Below are 17633 nucleotides of genomic sequence, written 5' to 3'. Positions count from 1 at the left end.
CAACATAGCCCCATGCTGGTCCTGGAATTCCAATAGCCTAAGAGCAACGTATTAAAGAGATGATCATTTTTCACAGGAATTCCCTCTGCTTTAGCTCTATTTAATTCCATAAAGTGAACATACCTCAAGATTATACTCGGTGACCAAATCCATGGTAAAAGTTTTAATTAATCTGGTAAGATCCACTTTGTTCTGCTTGCCATCTTCAAACACTTCATTATGTACAGGTTTTCCCTTGAGTAATAATAAAGCAAAGTTTTTAGAGCAGCCATCTTTATCCTCGACTGTAGCAAGCATGCTGTCATTAATTAAACATGTTGTTTTCAAATTTACTTTTTCTTGTCAGTAGCAACTAACATTTCATAACTCTTCTATAATAAATGGCACCGTGAGGTTAGTAACATGGTTGCAGCTAAGTGTCAAGATAAAGCTGACATTTTTAATTTACTCCATGCCAATAATCCTAAAACACTGTGTATGCACTCTACATTATAATACAAGACCCTTTCAGTGCCTAAGCCTCATGAAATAGCAAGCGAACCTTCGCTTTGACAATTTCTTGGTCTGGTTTGTTTTGTAGCCTAATTGTCAATGTTATTTCTGTATAGTTTTGTAGTTGTCATTTTGTTTGTAGAACGCTTCTTCCAAGTGCAATTTGGGGAAAAGGAAAAAGATCCCTTGCCAAAAGTGATGTGCTACAGAAGCACTGAGCATCCACAACAGTCCATCAGTCCGGCAGAAGTTGTCAGTGCTCAGTGAATTTGAAAATTGAGCCACTTCTCTTTAGGTGGCTAAATATGGCTCCAGAAGCCAGAATGCAGGCACCAGGTTTCCATCGTGCACCCATTCCCACCTTCTTGAACACAGCAATGGTGTTCTCTCGGATGCCATAGCTCACAAAAACCTCCTCGCTGACTGTCACCCCGAAAGGCAGCTCTGGCACGTCTCTGGCAGTCTCATAGAAAACTTCCACTGCTCCGCCGTGACGTTCCTGTAGAACAAAAGCCGTGATTTATAATCACCGGCATCCTGTACAGTGCTGGCATGGATGGGAGTTAGGAGCAGACCTCTGAGGTGCACGGAAGGGAGTAAACACCCACACTAGCAGGGCTGGCTGCATGACCTTTTCCAGATAGTGTCTGCTGGGCTGATGTGGCATTCACACAGAATCACACAGAATATCAGAGTTGGAAGGGACCTCAGGAGGTCATGTAGTCCAACCCCCTGCTCAAAGCAGGACCAATCCCCAATTTTTGCCCCAGATCCCTAAATGGCCCCCTCAAGATTGAACTCACAACCCTGGGTTTAGCAGGCCAATGCTCAAACCACTGAGCTATCCCTCCCCCCACTGAGCTATCCCTCCCCCCTGATCTCCCTAATTCTCTGATCTCAACTCCTATCCTGCTCCATTCAACATGGACCTGCCTATTCCTCTGGTCCACCATTGCTCCAGGCAAGTCCTGGCCTTGGGAGGGACTGTCCAAGTGGGAAAGGTGTCATGGCAGCCCCAGACACCACTTCTTCACCCCTTCCACACAGGAACAGTGAGAGTCTCACAAAGAGAATCCCTTCTGTGCCAGAGATCAGAAAGGAAGGTCTCTACTTGATTGAGGACCTACCTATTGACGTGTCTGAATTGTTTTGCCTATGTCTGATGCTTAGATAGGAGGCTTTTCAAGGCAGAAACCTTGTCTCCTAAGTCTGTAGGATAGTCAGCATGCTGTCAGCCCCCAATTAATAGTAAATAACAATGATGAAAGGCAACAGTTCCTGCAGCTTCCATTTAATTAGACAATTATCTCATGCTAAATGAATAGTAATTTATATTCTGAGACCTTCCGACACATTCTGGCAGTTGCATTCGGTGAGCGATCTGTGACTAATAGAAGGCCAAATCCGGCTCTTTATTTCTTTTGGCAGTGCTTTATTCTATTGGCTTCCACCTGCTGTATTTCTGACATGCCCTACTGCATGCTGATGATAATCTATAGCCATTTCATTCTCCAAATGGATTCACAAATTCCAATCAAAGAAGTCTGCAGGCCCTATATATCAGCTCAGTCCAGTAACACTATTACACTGGGCTGAATTGTGAGTCCTTTTGTGAGTTGCACCTTAGTTCATGAATGATTTCAGAGGGGCTGCTTGTGGAGCAAAACTCTAGTTAGGGTGAGCATTTTCACTTCTGGCCCATTGCTTTCAATGAATACCCTGCCTCTCCCCCTATGGCAGCAACATATTTCTCTTGCCCCAACAAGTTGCCCCATAAATAAAAGTTGGAGTATACATTAGAGCACATTATAGTAATAGCATTTTAGGCTTGATAAGATTAAGAATGTGCTCAGACACCATGGTGATAGGTGAGTTCAAAATACCTGGACAGACAGAAGAATAAATACCAGCTTAGTTAGAAGAAATATGAATACAGATTTAATTATATTAAAGGTACAGAGGGAACCATGAAAAAGTAAGAAAATTCAGTACTGTTCTACTGACTTTACATTGCATACCACCGCAACTTTTACAGTGTCACGCTGAAGATTTACTTTGTAATGGTGCATGGTGCTTAATATTTTTTATCCCTAAGTCCTTCAGTCTTTCTTCAGTCCTTGAAACCAGTGGCAGTTTGCCTGAGTAAAGAGTGCAGTATTTGGCCCATGTGCGGTATAATATTTTATTAATTCTGAACTAGGAAATCACGGTAGCAGATTTTCCAGCGGTCAGCAGCTAAAATCTGCAGTTTGTGAGAACTTTACAGTAATCTGATTCCAAGCACACTGAGACATTCCCTTCCTTTAAATGAAGTTGTTCAACCGAAAATGTATCCCAGTGCAATAGATTATATTTGCTGGTTTTCAGCAAAACTAAATGATAAGAGTCAATTTTTCACTAATGCCTCAAAAATTGGGCTCATAATTGTTCATGTCTATGGTTTTACAAGTGCAAGAACTCAGATCTTTGCATGAAAATCAGTTAATTAGACGGCTGGTTCTCTACCTGAGATTAGAATGTGCCTAGCCCTGCTTGAGCCCCTGGTGCAGTCACAAGCCTGGCCCAAGAGGAGCACCAGGCCTGTTCATGGGTAGCACCAACAATGCTATAAGCCTCTCCAAAGGGGAAAGAGAAGGGGGTGGAATGATGGCAAGTCTATTGCCCTGTTCTACATCAGCCAGTAGTGCTGGGATGTTCAGCAGGGAGCACTCTCCCAGGACATAGCAAGAGTTACTTTGGCATGGGCTGTACCAGCACAGCTCCTGGATTACCATCAGGCACTCCTACTGAGACTGAAGACCTCTATGCATATACATACAGAGAAAATACCATGGGAGTGAGGCTTTACAGCTACAGCCTGGCCCTGACCCAAGTATTTGCAAGTGTAAAAATGTATACAGGAATAAGTGCATGGCAAAAAACAAACAAACAAAAACCCTAGCAAAACAGTAGGCCCAGTTTCTGAGGCCAACTTTAGGCATCTTTGGAAATATGGTCCTTGGTGACAATGGCAAAAAATGTGAGTCCAGGTCACAGGCAAAATGGCCTTTGACTTTCCATTGAATTACCTTAAAAAAGCCAATTACTGCCAAATCTTCACAGTTGATGATAGCTTCAGCTTGATCAGTGCTGTTGATAACTACAGTGCTGGGTCCTATTCGTCTTCTCAGCCAGGTAATAAATGCAGAGGCCTCTCTGACTCCTTTGGAACAAGGAAAGAATTAAAAGGACTGTCAAAGAGAATTACAAAAAGGCATCAGTTTTCTGAACAACCAAGATGACAAGAAGTGCACAAGGTTGTTGAGTCTAAGTTCATTTGAACTCCATGCACCCCTGAACCCTCAGCTATTGGATAATTAAAGGTGGACTTAAGCACTGAAATTCAAATCCAGATTCCAATCCCCTGAACAGGTTCAGGGTATCACAGTGCAATGTTTGTGAGTCGTCATTGTACTTTCTGGGTTCTCTACAAACAACAATTGGGCATGTTGCCAATTAACTGTTCAATCACAGATTTTATGGGTGTTTTGAGGCCAGGGCTCTCAAACAAGTCGGAAAGCACAGAGCACAAAGATTCATGTGGCAGGTATGTGACTGCAAGGCACCCATGAGCTATACAGAAATATCAACCTGTGGTGTAATCCGACAACACTTCAAACCAATTCCACAGTTTATTGAACTATCTATTGAGTTAAAGTAGGTGTTAGATTTGTACCTCTTGCACAGCAGAAGAGATGTAATAGGTGCTGAGGCATAATAAAATGCTTCTTCAGTATTAGAGCTCAGCTTTTTTGGTTTACAGGTAAGAATTAAGATCCAAATGGTCAAGTCCTTTAATTCTGGGTGCTCCCAGCTTTTAGCTACAGAACTACGTGTTGCCAGCTCTCACAATTTTGTCACAAATATTATGATATTTGATTATTTTTTCCCCTTAAATCCCCAGCTCCTTTGGTCAAGAATCTCAGCTTTCATTTAAAAAGAAAGTTTTTATCCCTCATGTTTGCAAAAAAAAGTTTAGAAACATGACTGCTAAAGGCTCAAAGGAAATTAGGGAGCTGAAGATCCCAGCCGAAAACAATGCCCCTTTATCTTTTTCAGTATAACCTTATTTAAGAAGAGGCGCAGAGGGGTCCAGCAAGGAGTGAATTAGAATCATATATGTAAAAGAGCACTGATATCATGTCAGCCTGTATGTACTGTGCTATAGTGTAGTCATCCTACATATTACAAACAGCTGATCAAACATTCAGACCCTGAAACTGTGCGTCTTGTTAATTTAACAAGATTAATATTCGAGGCAGGCCTATTCAGTTGATTGCCACAAAGACATTTTCCTGCATCACTCACTGCATCTGATTCCAAAAAATATTTTTTAAAAGCATGGCAGGCTTAACTTTGTCCTGAAGAACACAGGCCTGAAATGAAAAAGTGGCAGAACAGTACCTAGTGGCTGCATGGCATTCGAACACTTGTCTACATGCAGATCCAAGCTCTTACAGCTAATCTGTTGTTAAGTCAGCCATACAAACCTCAGCAAATCTGTCATCGGATTAATCATTGTCTTGGTTTGCCCGAAATGGCCTTGTACTTAGTATATTTGGGCCAAATCCTGGTCTCACTGAAGTAAATAGCTCATTGATTTAATTAAGACTTGGATTTGGCTCTGTTTATCAGCTGTCGTGATGACCATTTAAAAAAAATCCCTCCTTTCACCAAATATTTCAATGAACTTTCTTGTTTTAAACTTTGTCTGTCAGTGCCAACCCAAAGGCATTTGTTTGTATTTAAGGGTTAACATTTCCTCTGGTAAATAACTCATTGGATAGCTATAGTACATTCAAACAGCTATAACCTATCAGTGAGAGCACTTTTTTGATTTTTCAGTACTATACTCGCTCATAGTTGTAAATAAATGACTTGCCAGTCAACCAATTAATAATTATTGGCGTTGTGTGCTGTAGATAATTTGTGAATTCTTTATCAGGTATTTTTACATTACTGCCCACTTTCACAAGAGTCTAAATATATTAACTCTTTGCAGCTCATTTATAGGTAACGCTGAAAGGGCAGCTCTGTTCTGGCATTATCAGCTCCTTGTTCACTGTCTCTCAGTACCATACCCATCAAATGAGTTTGCAAGCTAACCCGTGGTTTCTTGTCAGCCCTACAGACTTGACCAAAGACCTAGGCTGGATTCTTTCATTCTCATGCATCATTACCACTAATAAAAGTTCAGTGGGCAAATCATGCCTTCAGTGACACCTGTGCAGGCCCTCCTGTTTACACAGGTATAACGACTGGAACTCAGTAAAAAAATTCTGATACACAAGAAGGAATATAAGTACTGAGAACACAGCAGCTCCACTGAAGTCTTTGAGAGTGAGAGGGGGCTCAGCAGCTCTGAAAATTGGGCCACTTATTCATGTGCCTAAAAGTGAGTTTAGGAGCCAAAGTTTAGGCTCCTGTTTTTAAAAAATCTTGGCCCCTCTACTTCTCTTCAGACTCCAAAAACTATGCCCCTGCCCAGGCTACTTACTTCTGAGCTTCAAGAAAACATTTTAATCAGTGTGCACAATTAGAAAGAGATGTAGGCAGAAAGAGAGAATATTATTTGTATCTATTTTTAATGAAGCAAAAGCTCTAATCAAGTCTGGATTTCCAGGGATTGTGCATATTCTGAACTAGGGAATGCACAGGCCAAACGCTATCGTCTGTTTACTATGTCTTAATGTACTTTCCATGCAATCTTTAAAATGATTCCATTGCATTACTAGGCCTTATGTGAGCTCCCTCTGGTGGGTAATTTGCCAGCTTCAAAATTCCTTCTTAGGTTATAGAATCAGAGAACAATACACACACACACACACAAAACAGACACGGTTGTTGTTAAAACAATCCTCTCCAAACCACAGTGCAGACCTCTGCTATTTATGCTGTCCTCATACTGTGCATGGAATTTGTACTGGGTATCCTGTGGGTGGTACAGAAGAAGAAGCAATTGGGCCAAATTCTGTGCAGTGTAACTCCATTGTATTCAGGCTTATTGTAGTCAGTGGGCATGCATGGTAGTTCACTGTAGTCAAGGGAGTTATGCCAGCAGAGAATTTGACTGCTATCTGCATTGCTGGTCAGAGAAGAGCATTTAAATCCTAACTTTGGAAGGCAAGTTCAAATCCTAGTTTGTCTTTATTAAATGCACACAACTACACACAGATATCTCTGCATATCTAGCTAAATATACATATAATGTCAGGGGCAGAATCCCTTTACTATCTAATACATTCTCTGTCTAAGCCTGATATTCTGTCCGGTCAATAATGTAATAAGTCTTTTCCATCTGTAATACAATGGATATTATGCACTTCAATCAATCCAAACAACAGTTTACCTTTGCAATCTATAGGATTTTTCCTATCACCATCCACAAAGAATTTCACAGTAGGAAACTCTTGAATGTTAAATTCTTTTTTCATATCTTTTTGCTCTGTGACATCAACTTTGCCAAATCTGATATCAGGAGCTTCTTTTTTAAGCTGTCCTGCAGCTTTCGCAAATTCTTCAGCCAGAGTCTGAGATGGTCCAGATAAAGAAATGTCTGAAAGGGATCAACAAAGAGAAAACCAATCACGTAGTCATGAGTGTTAAGTCTCAAACTCAAAGCCATTAAGTCGGGCAATATTTTAAAGGGATAAACAGGGCTGTTGATGAGACACAAGTCAACGGGAACCTATCCCATCCAATGAGCCTAAAACAGGAGGGACCTTTTTGATCTATTTTGTTCGTTACGAATGATCAATCTCTTCATGTTTATATGTATTTTTTTGTTTGTACCTGTGCATGTGTAGCAAGAAATGTCATTTAAAAGCTATGATGGGGGGCTAATTATGTGGGGGGGACGACAAAATGGAGTCAGCTGTGATTGAATATTCTGGCCAGATTTTTAAAAATGGGAGCCTACGGGTAGGGTCATTTCATTCATATAAAGTCACTTAAGTCAACTGATTTTCAAAGCTGCTGAGTACCCATCAGCTCGCACCAACACAGGTTCTTATAACACACTTTGTGTGTGTTGGAGCTGTGGGAAGCAGGTTCTAGTCAGCACTCTGCAGGTGTATGTTGTGTTATTATGGAGAAGGGACAAGAAATGAATTGCCTGTATCTAGTTGCTTTGAACTCAAAGGTATGTATTGGATAAATGCTAAGAGTTCTCCAGTTTTGCAACTTGTGGAAAGCACTTTTAAAAGCAAGTTAGTTTAACTTTCTCCTGATAAAACTGAGATATGTTATCACCTCATTTGGCTTGCTTTACTATTTAACCTAAAGAGGGGAGTGAAAACTTGAAATATGATTTCCTTTCAATCCCTGACATAAACATTTTAGTTTTATCAATATACCTTTCAAACAGGGACAGATGAAAAAAATCCAAATAGTCTTGGTTATTTATAAGACAAACTGTAAGTCCAACGGCACGACTGTTTTTTTAATCTAACGTCTTTTGTACTACCATAGTACTGGAAACAAATATGTGTCTACAATTTTCCTAATCAAGACACTACCTTATATAATAGTACCAAAAAGTGAGTGATCATTTTCATTAGAGCTCTCATAAATGAATGGCAGATAAAACGTTTAATCTAGCTCAGTGATCAGTTACATTTCCCTGCATGATTCATCATCATCGTCATCATTCTGAGTCCCCACCATAAATCATTCCTCCATCTAACCAGTGCAATCAGGATCATGAATAGTAATACCCAGCAGCCTCTTTTTATTATTAGTTATTTGAGCTGTACGTGGATTCAGTGCAGTAAGGACTTAGATAGGAAAGCTTTGGAATCAATGGCAACAAAGCAGTTTATCAGCTGAGGGTCTGGTTACTTGGTTTTATGTGATCTAATGGAGCTCAGGAAAGGCAAAACTAGTACTCCTGGATTTTAATCCTACTTACATGCTGTGTTACCTTAGTCATGTCATTCAGCAAAATATTAAAGTATGTGCTTAACTTTAAACATATGCTTAAGTCTCACCGAAGTAAGTTGGCATTTCTGTTGGTGCAAATGGGAGATGCATCAGGCCATTAATTTCTGTGTATCTTGGTTCTCCCAAATGTAAAATGAGTGTGATACCACCTACCTTCCTCCCAGGGTCAGTCTGGAATTGGCTTTGTTGGGGGTGTGCATGTGCTGATTTCATTCTTCTTTTTAACAATAGTTTTCTAAGTGAGTTTATAAGACCTCCTAGAAGTGTAAGAATCAGACAGGTCAACAGTGCTGGCTCCTTCTGAGTTGTAACAGAAAATATTGGGTGACATCCACCAAAATCAATTAAAACTTTGCCATTGACTTCAATAGGGTCAGGTTTTCACCCAGTGAGTTTATGGCAAGGTTGGGCAAACTTTTTGGCCCGAGGGCCATATCTGGGAATAGAAATTGTATGGTGGGCCATGAATGTTCACAAAATGGGGGTTGGGGTGCCGGAGGGGGTGAGGGCACTGGCTGGGGGTGTGGGCTCTAGGGTGGGGCTGGGGATGAGGAGTTTGGGGTATAGGAGGGTGCCCCAGGCTGGGACTGAGGGGTTTGGAGGGTGGGAAGGGGATCAGGGCTAGGGCTTGGGGTGCTGGAGGGGGTGAGGGCTCTGGCTGGGGGTGTGGGCTCTGGGGTGGGGTTGGGGTGAGGGGTTTGGGGTGCAGGAGGGTGCTCTGGGCTGGGATCGAGGGGTTTGGAGGGTGGGAGGGGAATCAGGGCTGGGGGTTGGGGTGTGGAAGGGGGTCAGGGGTGCAGGCTCCAGGTGGCACTTACCTCAAGTGGCTCCAGAAGCAGCGGCATGTCCTTTCTCTGGCTCCTACATGGAAGCGTGGCCAGGTGGCTCTGCGTGCTGCCCTGTCTGCAGGCACCACCCCTGCAGCTCCCATTGGCTCCAGTTCCCAGCCAATGGGAACTCTGGGGGCAGCACTTGGGGTGGGGGCAGCATGCAGAGCAGAGCCCCCTGGCTTCCCCTATGCATAGGAGCTGGAAGGGGGCCATGCTGCTGCTTCCGCGAGCTGTGTGCAGCGGCACCCGACCCTGCTCCCTGGCTGGAGTGCCGGAGTGGTGCAAGCCCCAGACCCCGCTCCCCACGGGGAATTGGAAGGCGGATTAAAACAGCTGGCAGGCCTGATCTGGCCTGCAGGCCGTAGTTTGCCCTCCCCTGGTTTATGGGTTTTGTTAAAAATGCTGACTTACAATTTTATTTTCTCAAAACATTAACCTGTTAGATTCTACTAGCTTGTTTCTCATGTAAACTATTTTTAGCTCAGAGATTCAGAAGCTGTTACAAGCCCATGCATCAGAGCAGCTGCTCCAGGTGCTAATATGCTAACTGAAATTCTTGTTAGGAAAAAAAAAGTTAGTGGGACCTAGAATACCATGGTGGTGAATGCCACAGAACTTTTTCGATGGAAGGGACTTCTCTACATAAAATAAATCAGGCTGAAAGCATCAGTGGATCAAACTGTGATTTAATTACCTGTAAAGTTACAGTTTCATCAAATAAAGTAATTTTGGCTTTATAGGAGGATAAAATCTATAAGAAAATTCTAACTTTAGTTGCTCTCTCTTTGCTAACTATAAAAATGGTCCTACCAATCTTCCCCCCCTCCACACGCACACAAACGTTGTAAAGTATTTGCCCTCCAGATTAAACTTTGTATGTAGAGTGCCAATCCAAGCACATTTGTTATATTCTAGTTGTAAACTACTGTAAAGAAAAGTATTTGATAGCAAATCTGACCTACCATGTACATAAATGGCAAATCCAAAGTATAAAAAACTTTAGAACCTGTGAGGCAATGTTTGCCACGCACAGGTAGGTTATGCTTTAAAATAGGCACAGAGAAAATTACTGCATTTTTAGTAACACAAACTGTGGTAGACATGGAGCCAGTTGGACACCATTAAATTAGGCTTGAATAAAGACTAGGAGTGGATGGGTCATTACACAAAGTAAAAACTATTTCCCCATGCTAATTTTCCCCTGCTGTTACTCACACCTTCTTGTCAACTGTTTGAAATGGGCCACCCTGATTATCACTACAAAAGTTTTTTCTCCTGCTAATAACAGCCCACCTTAATTGATTAGTCTCTTTACAGTTGGTATGGCAACACCCATTGTTTCATGTTCTCTGTGTACATATATCTTCCTACTGTATTTTCCACTGCATGTATCCAATGAAGTGGGTTTTAGCCCACAAAAGCTTATGCCCAAATAAATTTGCTAGTCTCTAAGGTGCCACAAGTACTCCTCGTTTTTTTTTTACTGGGTTGTTAGAATTTCCTGTATGAATGTATCGGTCTAGCTTAATAGGGCACTATTGGAAAAAGAAACAGAAAAGCAATACAGTTATAAGTATTAAGCATGCGAGTAGTCCCTCTGACCTCAAGAAAAGCACATGCTTAAGTTCTTTGCTGAATTGAGGCTTTAATGCTTAAATTAAGGAAGAAAATGCTTTTAAATTTAACTTTTAACCAAATTTTTGATACTCTCCCACCGACATAGTGCTGTGCACACCGGCGCTTATATCAGTGTAACTATGTCGCTCACGGGGTGGATTACTTACACCCCTGAGCAACATAAATTCTGCCGACATAAGATGTAGCGTAGACATAGCCTGAGGCTAGAACAACTACACGGATTCCAAAGTCAATGGGATTAGGACATGTGCAGAACACAGGGGTAGATGCAGTTGGACAGCCAGTCTGTTGGAATGGAGCTTAAGACAGGGTTGGCAAAGGTCACAATTGAAAAACTTCTGTTTGGGGTGACAAGACTGGTAACTACACTACAGATACCATCTCTATTGCTTATCAACTTATTGAATCAAACACAGCTGTCAGAAAATGAATGATCTTTAAAATGTCATCAGACCAATAATTAGATTTTATTTGGTAGAGGGTGGTCTTCAGCTAAATGTCAATACTTTATTTTAAAAATCAGTATTTGGGGATTTTAAAGGACTGACTTTTACTGACTTGTCTCCTTAAATCATCCCTAAATTTCCACTCACTGGTTTGTGAGGAGTTCTTCTGATGATCTTTTTAAAATGGACCTGAATCTTATTAGTGCAAGTGGATTGTGACAAATTGAGCATGGGCACAGCAGACAGCAGAAATAAAATATCCAGCATCTGAAGCTGAAGACAATTCAGGTTGCTTAGTTCAGGTACAGGAAGAGGAAACAATAGGACATAAAGATACAGTTGTTAAAAGAATCTCTTTTCCTCTTGCTATTCCCTTTATTGTCCTGCTGTTCTCTTTTCATGTTGCTAATCTCATTCTTTCTGACTTTCACTAAAAACCAAGCAGCAATGAGTGACTTTTAAATTGTTTATTTTTACCAAGGGGAACTATTCACATGCTTATGCAATGTTATGAATCATTTCTTTGTGTGAGGAAAGTGCCTGCAAAGAAGGACAGTGGTCATCCGATGAAGTGAGCTGTAGCTCACGAAAGCTTATGCTCAAATAAATTGGTTAGTCTCTAAGGTGCCACAAGTACTCCTTTTCTTTTTGCGAATACAGACTAACACGGCTGCTACTCTGAACTCTTCTTACTGGTTCAGCTGATTTCCAAAGCTTCTGTCGCTTTAGGAGTGAGGGTAAGAACATGGAGATTTCTGCAGTATCTCCATCTTTAGAGCAAATCATACACACACATGGCGGTTTGGGGGGCGGTTGTTTGTTTGTTGTGTTTTGCCTGGTTTTTGCTTCTTTCCAATGTACAGAAAAGGCCTGAACATTTTTGGTTATTGTTTGTTAAAAAAATAAGTATTTAATTCCTGCTTTTCTACATTATCAATTCAAGTCTTGTAAATGTTGTTTTCCTGGGCAAACTCAACTGGAGAACTAGTATGCTTATGACACTGCAGATGTCATGAAAGTAAACTCTGATTAACTGAGAGGGAAACTGATTTTGAATCAAACTGTTTAAAAGTTGGATTTTTGCTTGCCCCTATGATTTATAGATTTGTATTCCAGGAGCACCTAAAGGGCCCAACTGTTATGAAGGCCCTATTGTGCTAAGTGCTGTACAAACACTTAGTGAGACATAGGCCCTGCCCTGAAGACTTTATATCCTGAATAAATAAGATGGACAAACAGTAAGAGGGAGAAATACTATTGTCCCCATTTTATAGATGGGGCTCTGAAGCACAGAGAATACCATGCCCAAAGTCACATAGAAAGCTTACGATGGAATTGGGAGTTGAACCGAGAGCTCTTGAGGCTCATCAAGCCAGCCTTCTTAAACACAGAGACATTACGAATGAGCCACTGATTTTTTTTAAAGAATGCACCTTATTAGACTAAGATCTATTGAAATGTGATCATTAGGGATGAGATTAGCCAATACAAAAATAGTGTATTTAATGGCCCTACAGCATCCTTCAAATGAGTCTACATGGAAGCACAGCAGTTGTCTCCATCTTTACCTAATTGTCATCTGCCTCTAGTTTCATTCTGCAGTCTTTATTGATGATCCTGGTGATTACTGTAGTAGCCGTGAGCCTGCTTGCTGTTAGGCTAAGTACTGATTTCCTAGCTGACTGTGCCAGAATCTCAGCAGGCCCACGCTTCATCTTTCAGTGTGTAGGCTGCTTAATCAGTTTCTCCGCAGACATATAATTTTCCCTGTAGAAAACTCTTGAGGGGGCCTGGAAGTCAGAAGGGCTTTGTTTTAATCCTGTCTCTGCTGCAAACTTTCTTGTGAACTTGAGCAAGTCATTTAAAGCCTGATCCTACTGACATTGAGATCAATGGGAAAACTCCCCCTGACTCCAGTGATGCAAAATGTGGCCCATAATCTCTTGGGTCAGTTTCTGTACTAAATTGGGATAATACAACTGTGATGTTATATGATTAAAATATGACCACGTAGGTCATTGTTAAGGCTAAGTTTCTGTCACAGTTATTTTTAGTAAAAGTCATAAACAGATCATGGGCAATAAACAAAAATTCATGGAGCCCGTGAACTGTCCATGACTTTACTAAAACTAACCGGGGGCGGGTAGGGATATGTAAGGGGGTGGAATGAGTCCCATGGGGGAGGCGGGGAACTGACAGGCCGAGCTCCCCACCATGGCAGGGGGCACAGCCCCAGCTCCAGCAGCCGCAGCGGGGGTGCAGCCACGGTGGACACACAGCCCCCACTCTGGAGCTGGCCACAGCTGCAGGACAAGGGTGTACAGCCTCCACTGCAGCCCCTACCAAGCCACAGCCACGGGGAGAGGGTGCGTGGTCCTGGGAAGCTGCAAGGGGGGTGTGCGGCCTAGGCTGCAGCTCCTGCCAAGCCCAGAATGCTGCAGGGCTAGGACGCACAGCTCTGGCTGCAGCCCCTGGCAGAAGCTGCAGGGCTGAGATGCATAGCTGTGGCTGCAACCCCCACCAAGCCCAGGACACCATAGAGCTAGGGCTCACAGCCCCGGCTGAAGCTCCTGGTGGAAGCCACCAGGCAGGGGTGCATGTCCTCAGCTGAAGCCCCTGGCAGAAGCCGTGGGGCTAGGGTTGCAGGGTCCTGGTTCTAGCCAGCACCAGTTGCAGGGCAGGGGTGCACGGTCCCACCTCCACCTCCTGAAGCGTAGAAGTCATGGAGGTCTGGTAAAGTCTCGGAATCCGTGACTGCCATGACCTCTATGACTAAATCGTAGGAAAAATAAATAATCAAAGGAAAAATAATCTGGCAACTGTACGGTATTAGTTGACTTTTTTTTAATGGCAATCATTGTATTTGTTGTTCATCTGTTCCCAGAGCCTAAGGAATGCCATTAACTTGTTACGTTTCTTTCCTGCCAACTGAATGTAGAACCCTTATAATGTGCTAGACTGAAAGTACTTGGAAACAATTTCTGTTTATCCACTGAACAGGTACCCTGGAATAAGAGTGTCCATGTGGGGAATTATACTGGTATTATCACACTGGTTTAAATTCACACCTTTGCTTGACTGATATAACCGTCCTGTGTAAAGAAGCCTATATAGCAGGGGTGGGCAAACTACGGCCTGTGGGCTGGATCCGGCCCGTCAGGGCTTTGGATCCGGCCCGTGGGATTGCCCCCCATGGTGCCACAGGCCCTGCACCACTCTCAGAAGCGGCCGGCACCATGTCCCTGCGGCCCCTGGGGAGGGGGGCACTGCCCCCCGCAGCTCCTAGTGGCCGGGAATGGGGAACTGCAGCCAATGGGAGCTTCGGAGGAGGTACCTGGAGGCATGGCAAGGGCAGCGCGCGGAGCCCTGTGCCCCCCGCTCCTCCAGGGGCCGCGCAGGTATGTGGTGCCGGCCACTTCCTGGAGCGGTGCAGTGTGGGGCCAGGGCAGGCAGGCAGGGAGCCTGCCCTGGCCCCGGTGTGCGCTGCTGCCACCCTCGAGCCGCTTTAGGTAAGCGGCACCGGGCCAGAGCCCGAACCCCTCCTGCACCCTGCCCCCCAACTCCCTGCCCTAAGCCCCCTGCCTGCACCTCGCACCCCTCCTGCACCCCAACCCCCTGCCCTAAGCCCCCTGCCTGCACCTTGCATCCCTCCTGCACCCCAACTCCCTGCCCTGAGCCCCCTGCCTGCACCTCGCACCCCTCCTGCACCCCAACCCCCTGCCCTGAGCCCCCTGCCGCACCCCTCCTGCACCCTAACCCCCTGCCCCGAGCCTCCTCATCACCCCACACCCCTCCTCTGCCCCAATCCCTTGACCTGAGCCCGTTCCTGCACACTGCACCCCCTCCCACACCCTGCACTCCCTCTTGCACCCCAACCCCCTGCCCCATCCCTGCACACAATTTCCCCAACCAGTTGTGGCCCTCGGCCCAAAAAGTTTGCCCACTCCTGCTATATAGTCTAAGTGGGGCAGCTACTGTTTCCGGAGCTCTGCCAGAATGCAATGGAAACAACCCTACCAACTGGCTTGTCTTAGAGGCAAGAGAGCAGCTATTCACGTACCCCACCAACTTCCTAATATAAGAATAGTTCTCCTCTAGGCCAGCCAAAGGACTCCTGCCTCTCCACGGCCTGCCGGTGTCTCCAGGCTAGGGTATCCATGGAGACAGGCTCTTGAAGCATCAGTTTCCCCCAGAATATGCTGTGAATTCCACGCATGCCTATAGCCCGCCCTGGCACACAGTACTATATAGATAGGGTGACCTGATAGCAAGTGTGAAAAATTGGGATGGGGGTGCGGGGGGTGGGGATAGGAGCCTATATAAGGAAAAGAAACCAAATATCAGGACTGTTCCTATAAAATCTGGACATCTGGTCACCCTATATATAGATTCAGATATAACACACCTGTGCCAGAAGTCTAACATATAATCCCTCAGCCAACATCTGTCATTGGCAGAACTGTTTATCTCTGCAAGTTACATATTCAGGAAAACCCAAAAGGGAGGCTGTATGGCCTAGTGGATGGAGCACTGACTGGGCCTCAGAACTCTTGGGTTCTATTCCCAGCTTGGCTACTGGCCTGCTGGGTAACCTGAACAAGCTTTTCACCTCTCTCTGTTTCAGTTTCCCTGTCTGCAAAGTGGGGATAATTATCCTGACCTCCTTTGTAAAGTACTTGAAGATCTACTGATGAAAAACACTGCATACGAACTAGGTAATATTAAAATTGCTGCTGACCCCATGCTAATGTCACTGTCCTCTCCAGGTTAGAGCTTTACAGGAAAGGACAAAACCATTCATAATTATTTAACTCTCCAAAGCTTTAAGAATACCAGCTACAGCCCTTTTCTGTGCTAGGTTTAAATCCCTTGGTAAATACAGGGAACCACCACCAGAACATACACAAGCTGGGCAGGTATTTTGAGCCTGAGCTGCTGTTTTGTATTCAGAGAGCTTCCCTTGTCATAAAAAACAATGATTTGCACTGAGCTAGTACAAGGTTTGGATATAAACCAGGTAAGATCCAGGGGCAGCCTGTGGGAATCCTGCAGTCTGCTGAAATGACTGATAATCCTGGCTGGAAACAGGCATGAGTGGGGCTGCTGCCACCCTTGAAGGCATGCCCATCTTTTATTTTCAAGGTATATGAAACCTGAAGGGGGCTATGTTCATAATACAAAAATTGCTGCCATTCTACAAAGTCCATATGGCCTTGACTCCGGTAAACCTTCCCCCCTCGTTACTGTATTTCTCTCATTTTCCCAAATCCACAAACATATACTGTACTGCAGAATATTTCCAAAGTATGGCCAAACCCACCCCCCAAATGTCATCAGAATATAAATATTACAGCCGCTGATCTGAGCAGCTGTGGGCTGAAGACTTATGGACACCTTGGGGTGGTTCCTCTGAGGACAGCAAGGAGGCACATCAATGGCAGACTGTATAGGCTTCTTCACACAGGAAGATTATGTCAGTACAAGCAAAGGTGTGAATTTAAACCAGTGTGATAATACCAGAATAACTCTCCACATGGGCACTCTTATTCCAGGGTACCAGGGCCTTATTTCTCTTTGGAATAAAACTGTCCACACAAGGAGTTACACCATTTTAACTATATCAGTATAATTATACAACTACAACTGGTAAAATTTTCCCATGTAGACCATCCCTAAGCAGGGGGTTCCTCCTGCCTGTAGTAAGTATTCCATTTCCTCCATCCTAATGGAAATTCAAACGAATATTGTTATACTGGAGAGTGTTGGTAGCCACCAACCAGTGTGTCTTTGAGCTGTGAGCAATCACAGACTTCACTGAAGCCAACACCAAACCCTTTCCCTCTGCCTGAACGAGGGAGCAAATAAATGCTCCTTTGTTTTCTGATAGCTGAAACAATAGAAACTACTGCCCAAACATGGACCAGCATAACAAGGCTGGAATAGAAGCTGCGCCTGTGAGTGCTGAGAAGTTTCCATTGCAAATGCAGGAGCTGAAATGGGTTGGATTGCAGTAGTATGTGTGTCTGTGAGAGGGAGAAGCAGAAGGACATCAGGAAATCAGCTAGGAAAGCCAAGAGAGGGGCAGAGAAGCATTGGCAGCATGGCGATGAGAGGAACAGGAAGCCAAGAGAGAGTACTTCTTTGGGGCAGAATGCTGGCCGCAGCAGGCTGGGAATTGTGAACAAGGAAATTGCCTCGTGTTGTTCCTACTGTGCATGGGAAAGAGGAATTTGTATACATGCTTGGT

General features: G+C 43.9%; 1 protein-coding gene across 3 annotated transcripts in view; it reads right to left on the bottom strand.

Moving 5' to 3' along the window:
• The window catches only part of PDILT (protein disulfide isomerase like, testis expressed), a 50920-nt gene that overhangs the window by 18227 nt on the left and 15060 nt on the right, over window positions 1-17633 (bottom strand). For all 3 annotated transcript variants that reach the window (XM_073362268.2, XM_078854571.1, XM_073362262.2), the window contains 4 exons: window positions 6881-7087; window positions 3561-3694; window positions 854-991; window positions 124-234 (listed from right to left, as the gene is read on the bottom strand). In XM_073362268.2, coding sequence (XP_073218369.1) covers window positions 124-234; window positions 854-991; window positions 3561-3694; window positions 6881-7087 — 590 coding nt within the window. The remainder of the gene's footprint in view (window positions 1-123; window positions 235-853; window positions 992-3560; window positions 3695-6880; window positions 7088-17633) is intronic.

Source organism: Lepidochelys kempii, chromosome 10 (genome assembly GCF_965140285.1).
Source record: "Lepidochelys kempii isolate rLepKem1 chromosome 10, rLepKem1.hap1, whole genome shotgun sequence".
NCBI classification, from domain to species: domain Eukaryota; kingdom Metazoa; phylum Chordata; order Testudines; family Cheloniidae; genus Lepidochelys; species Lepidochelys kempii.
This window is presented reverse-complemented; position numbering and strand designations above follow the sequence as displayed.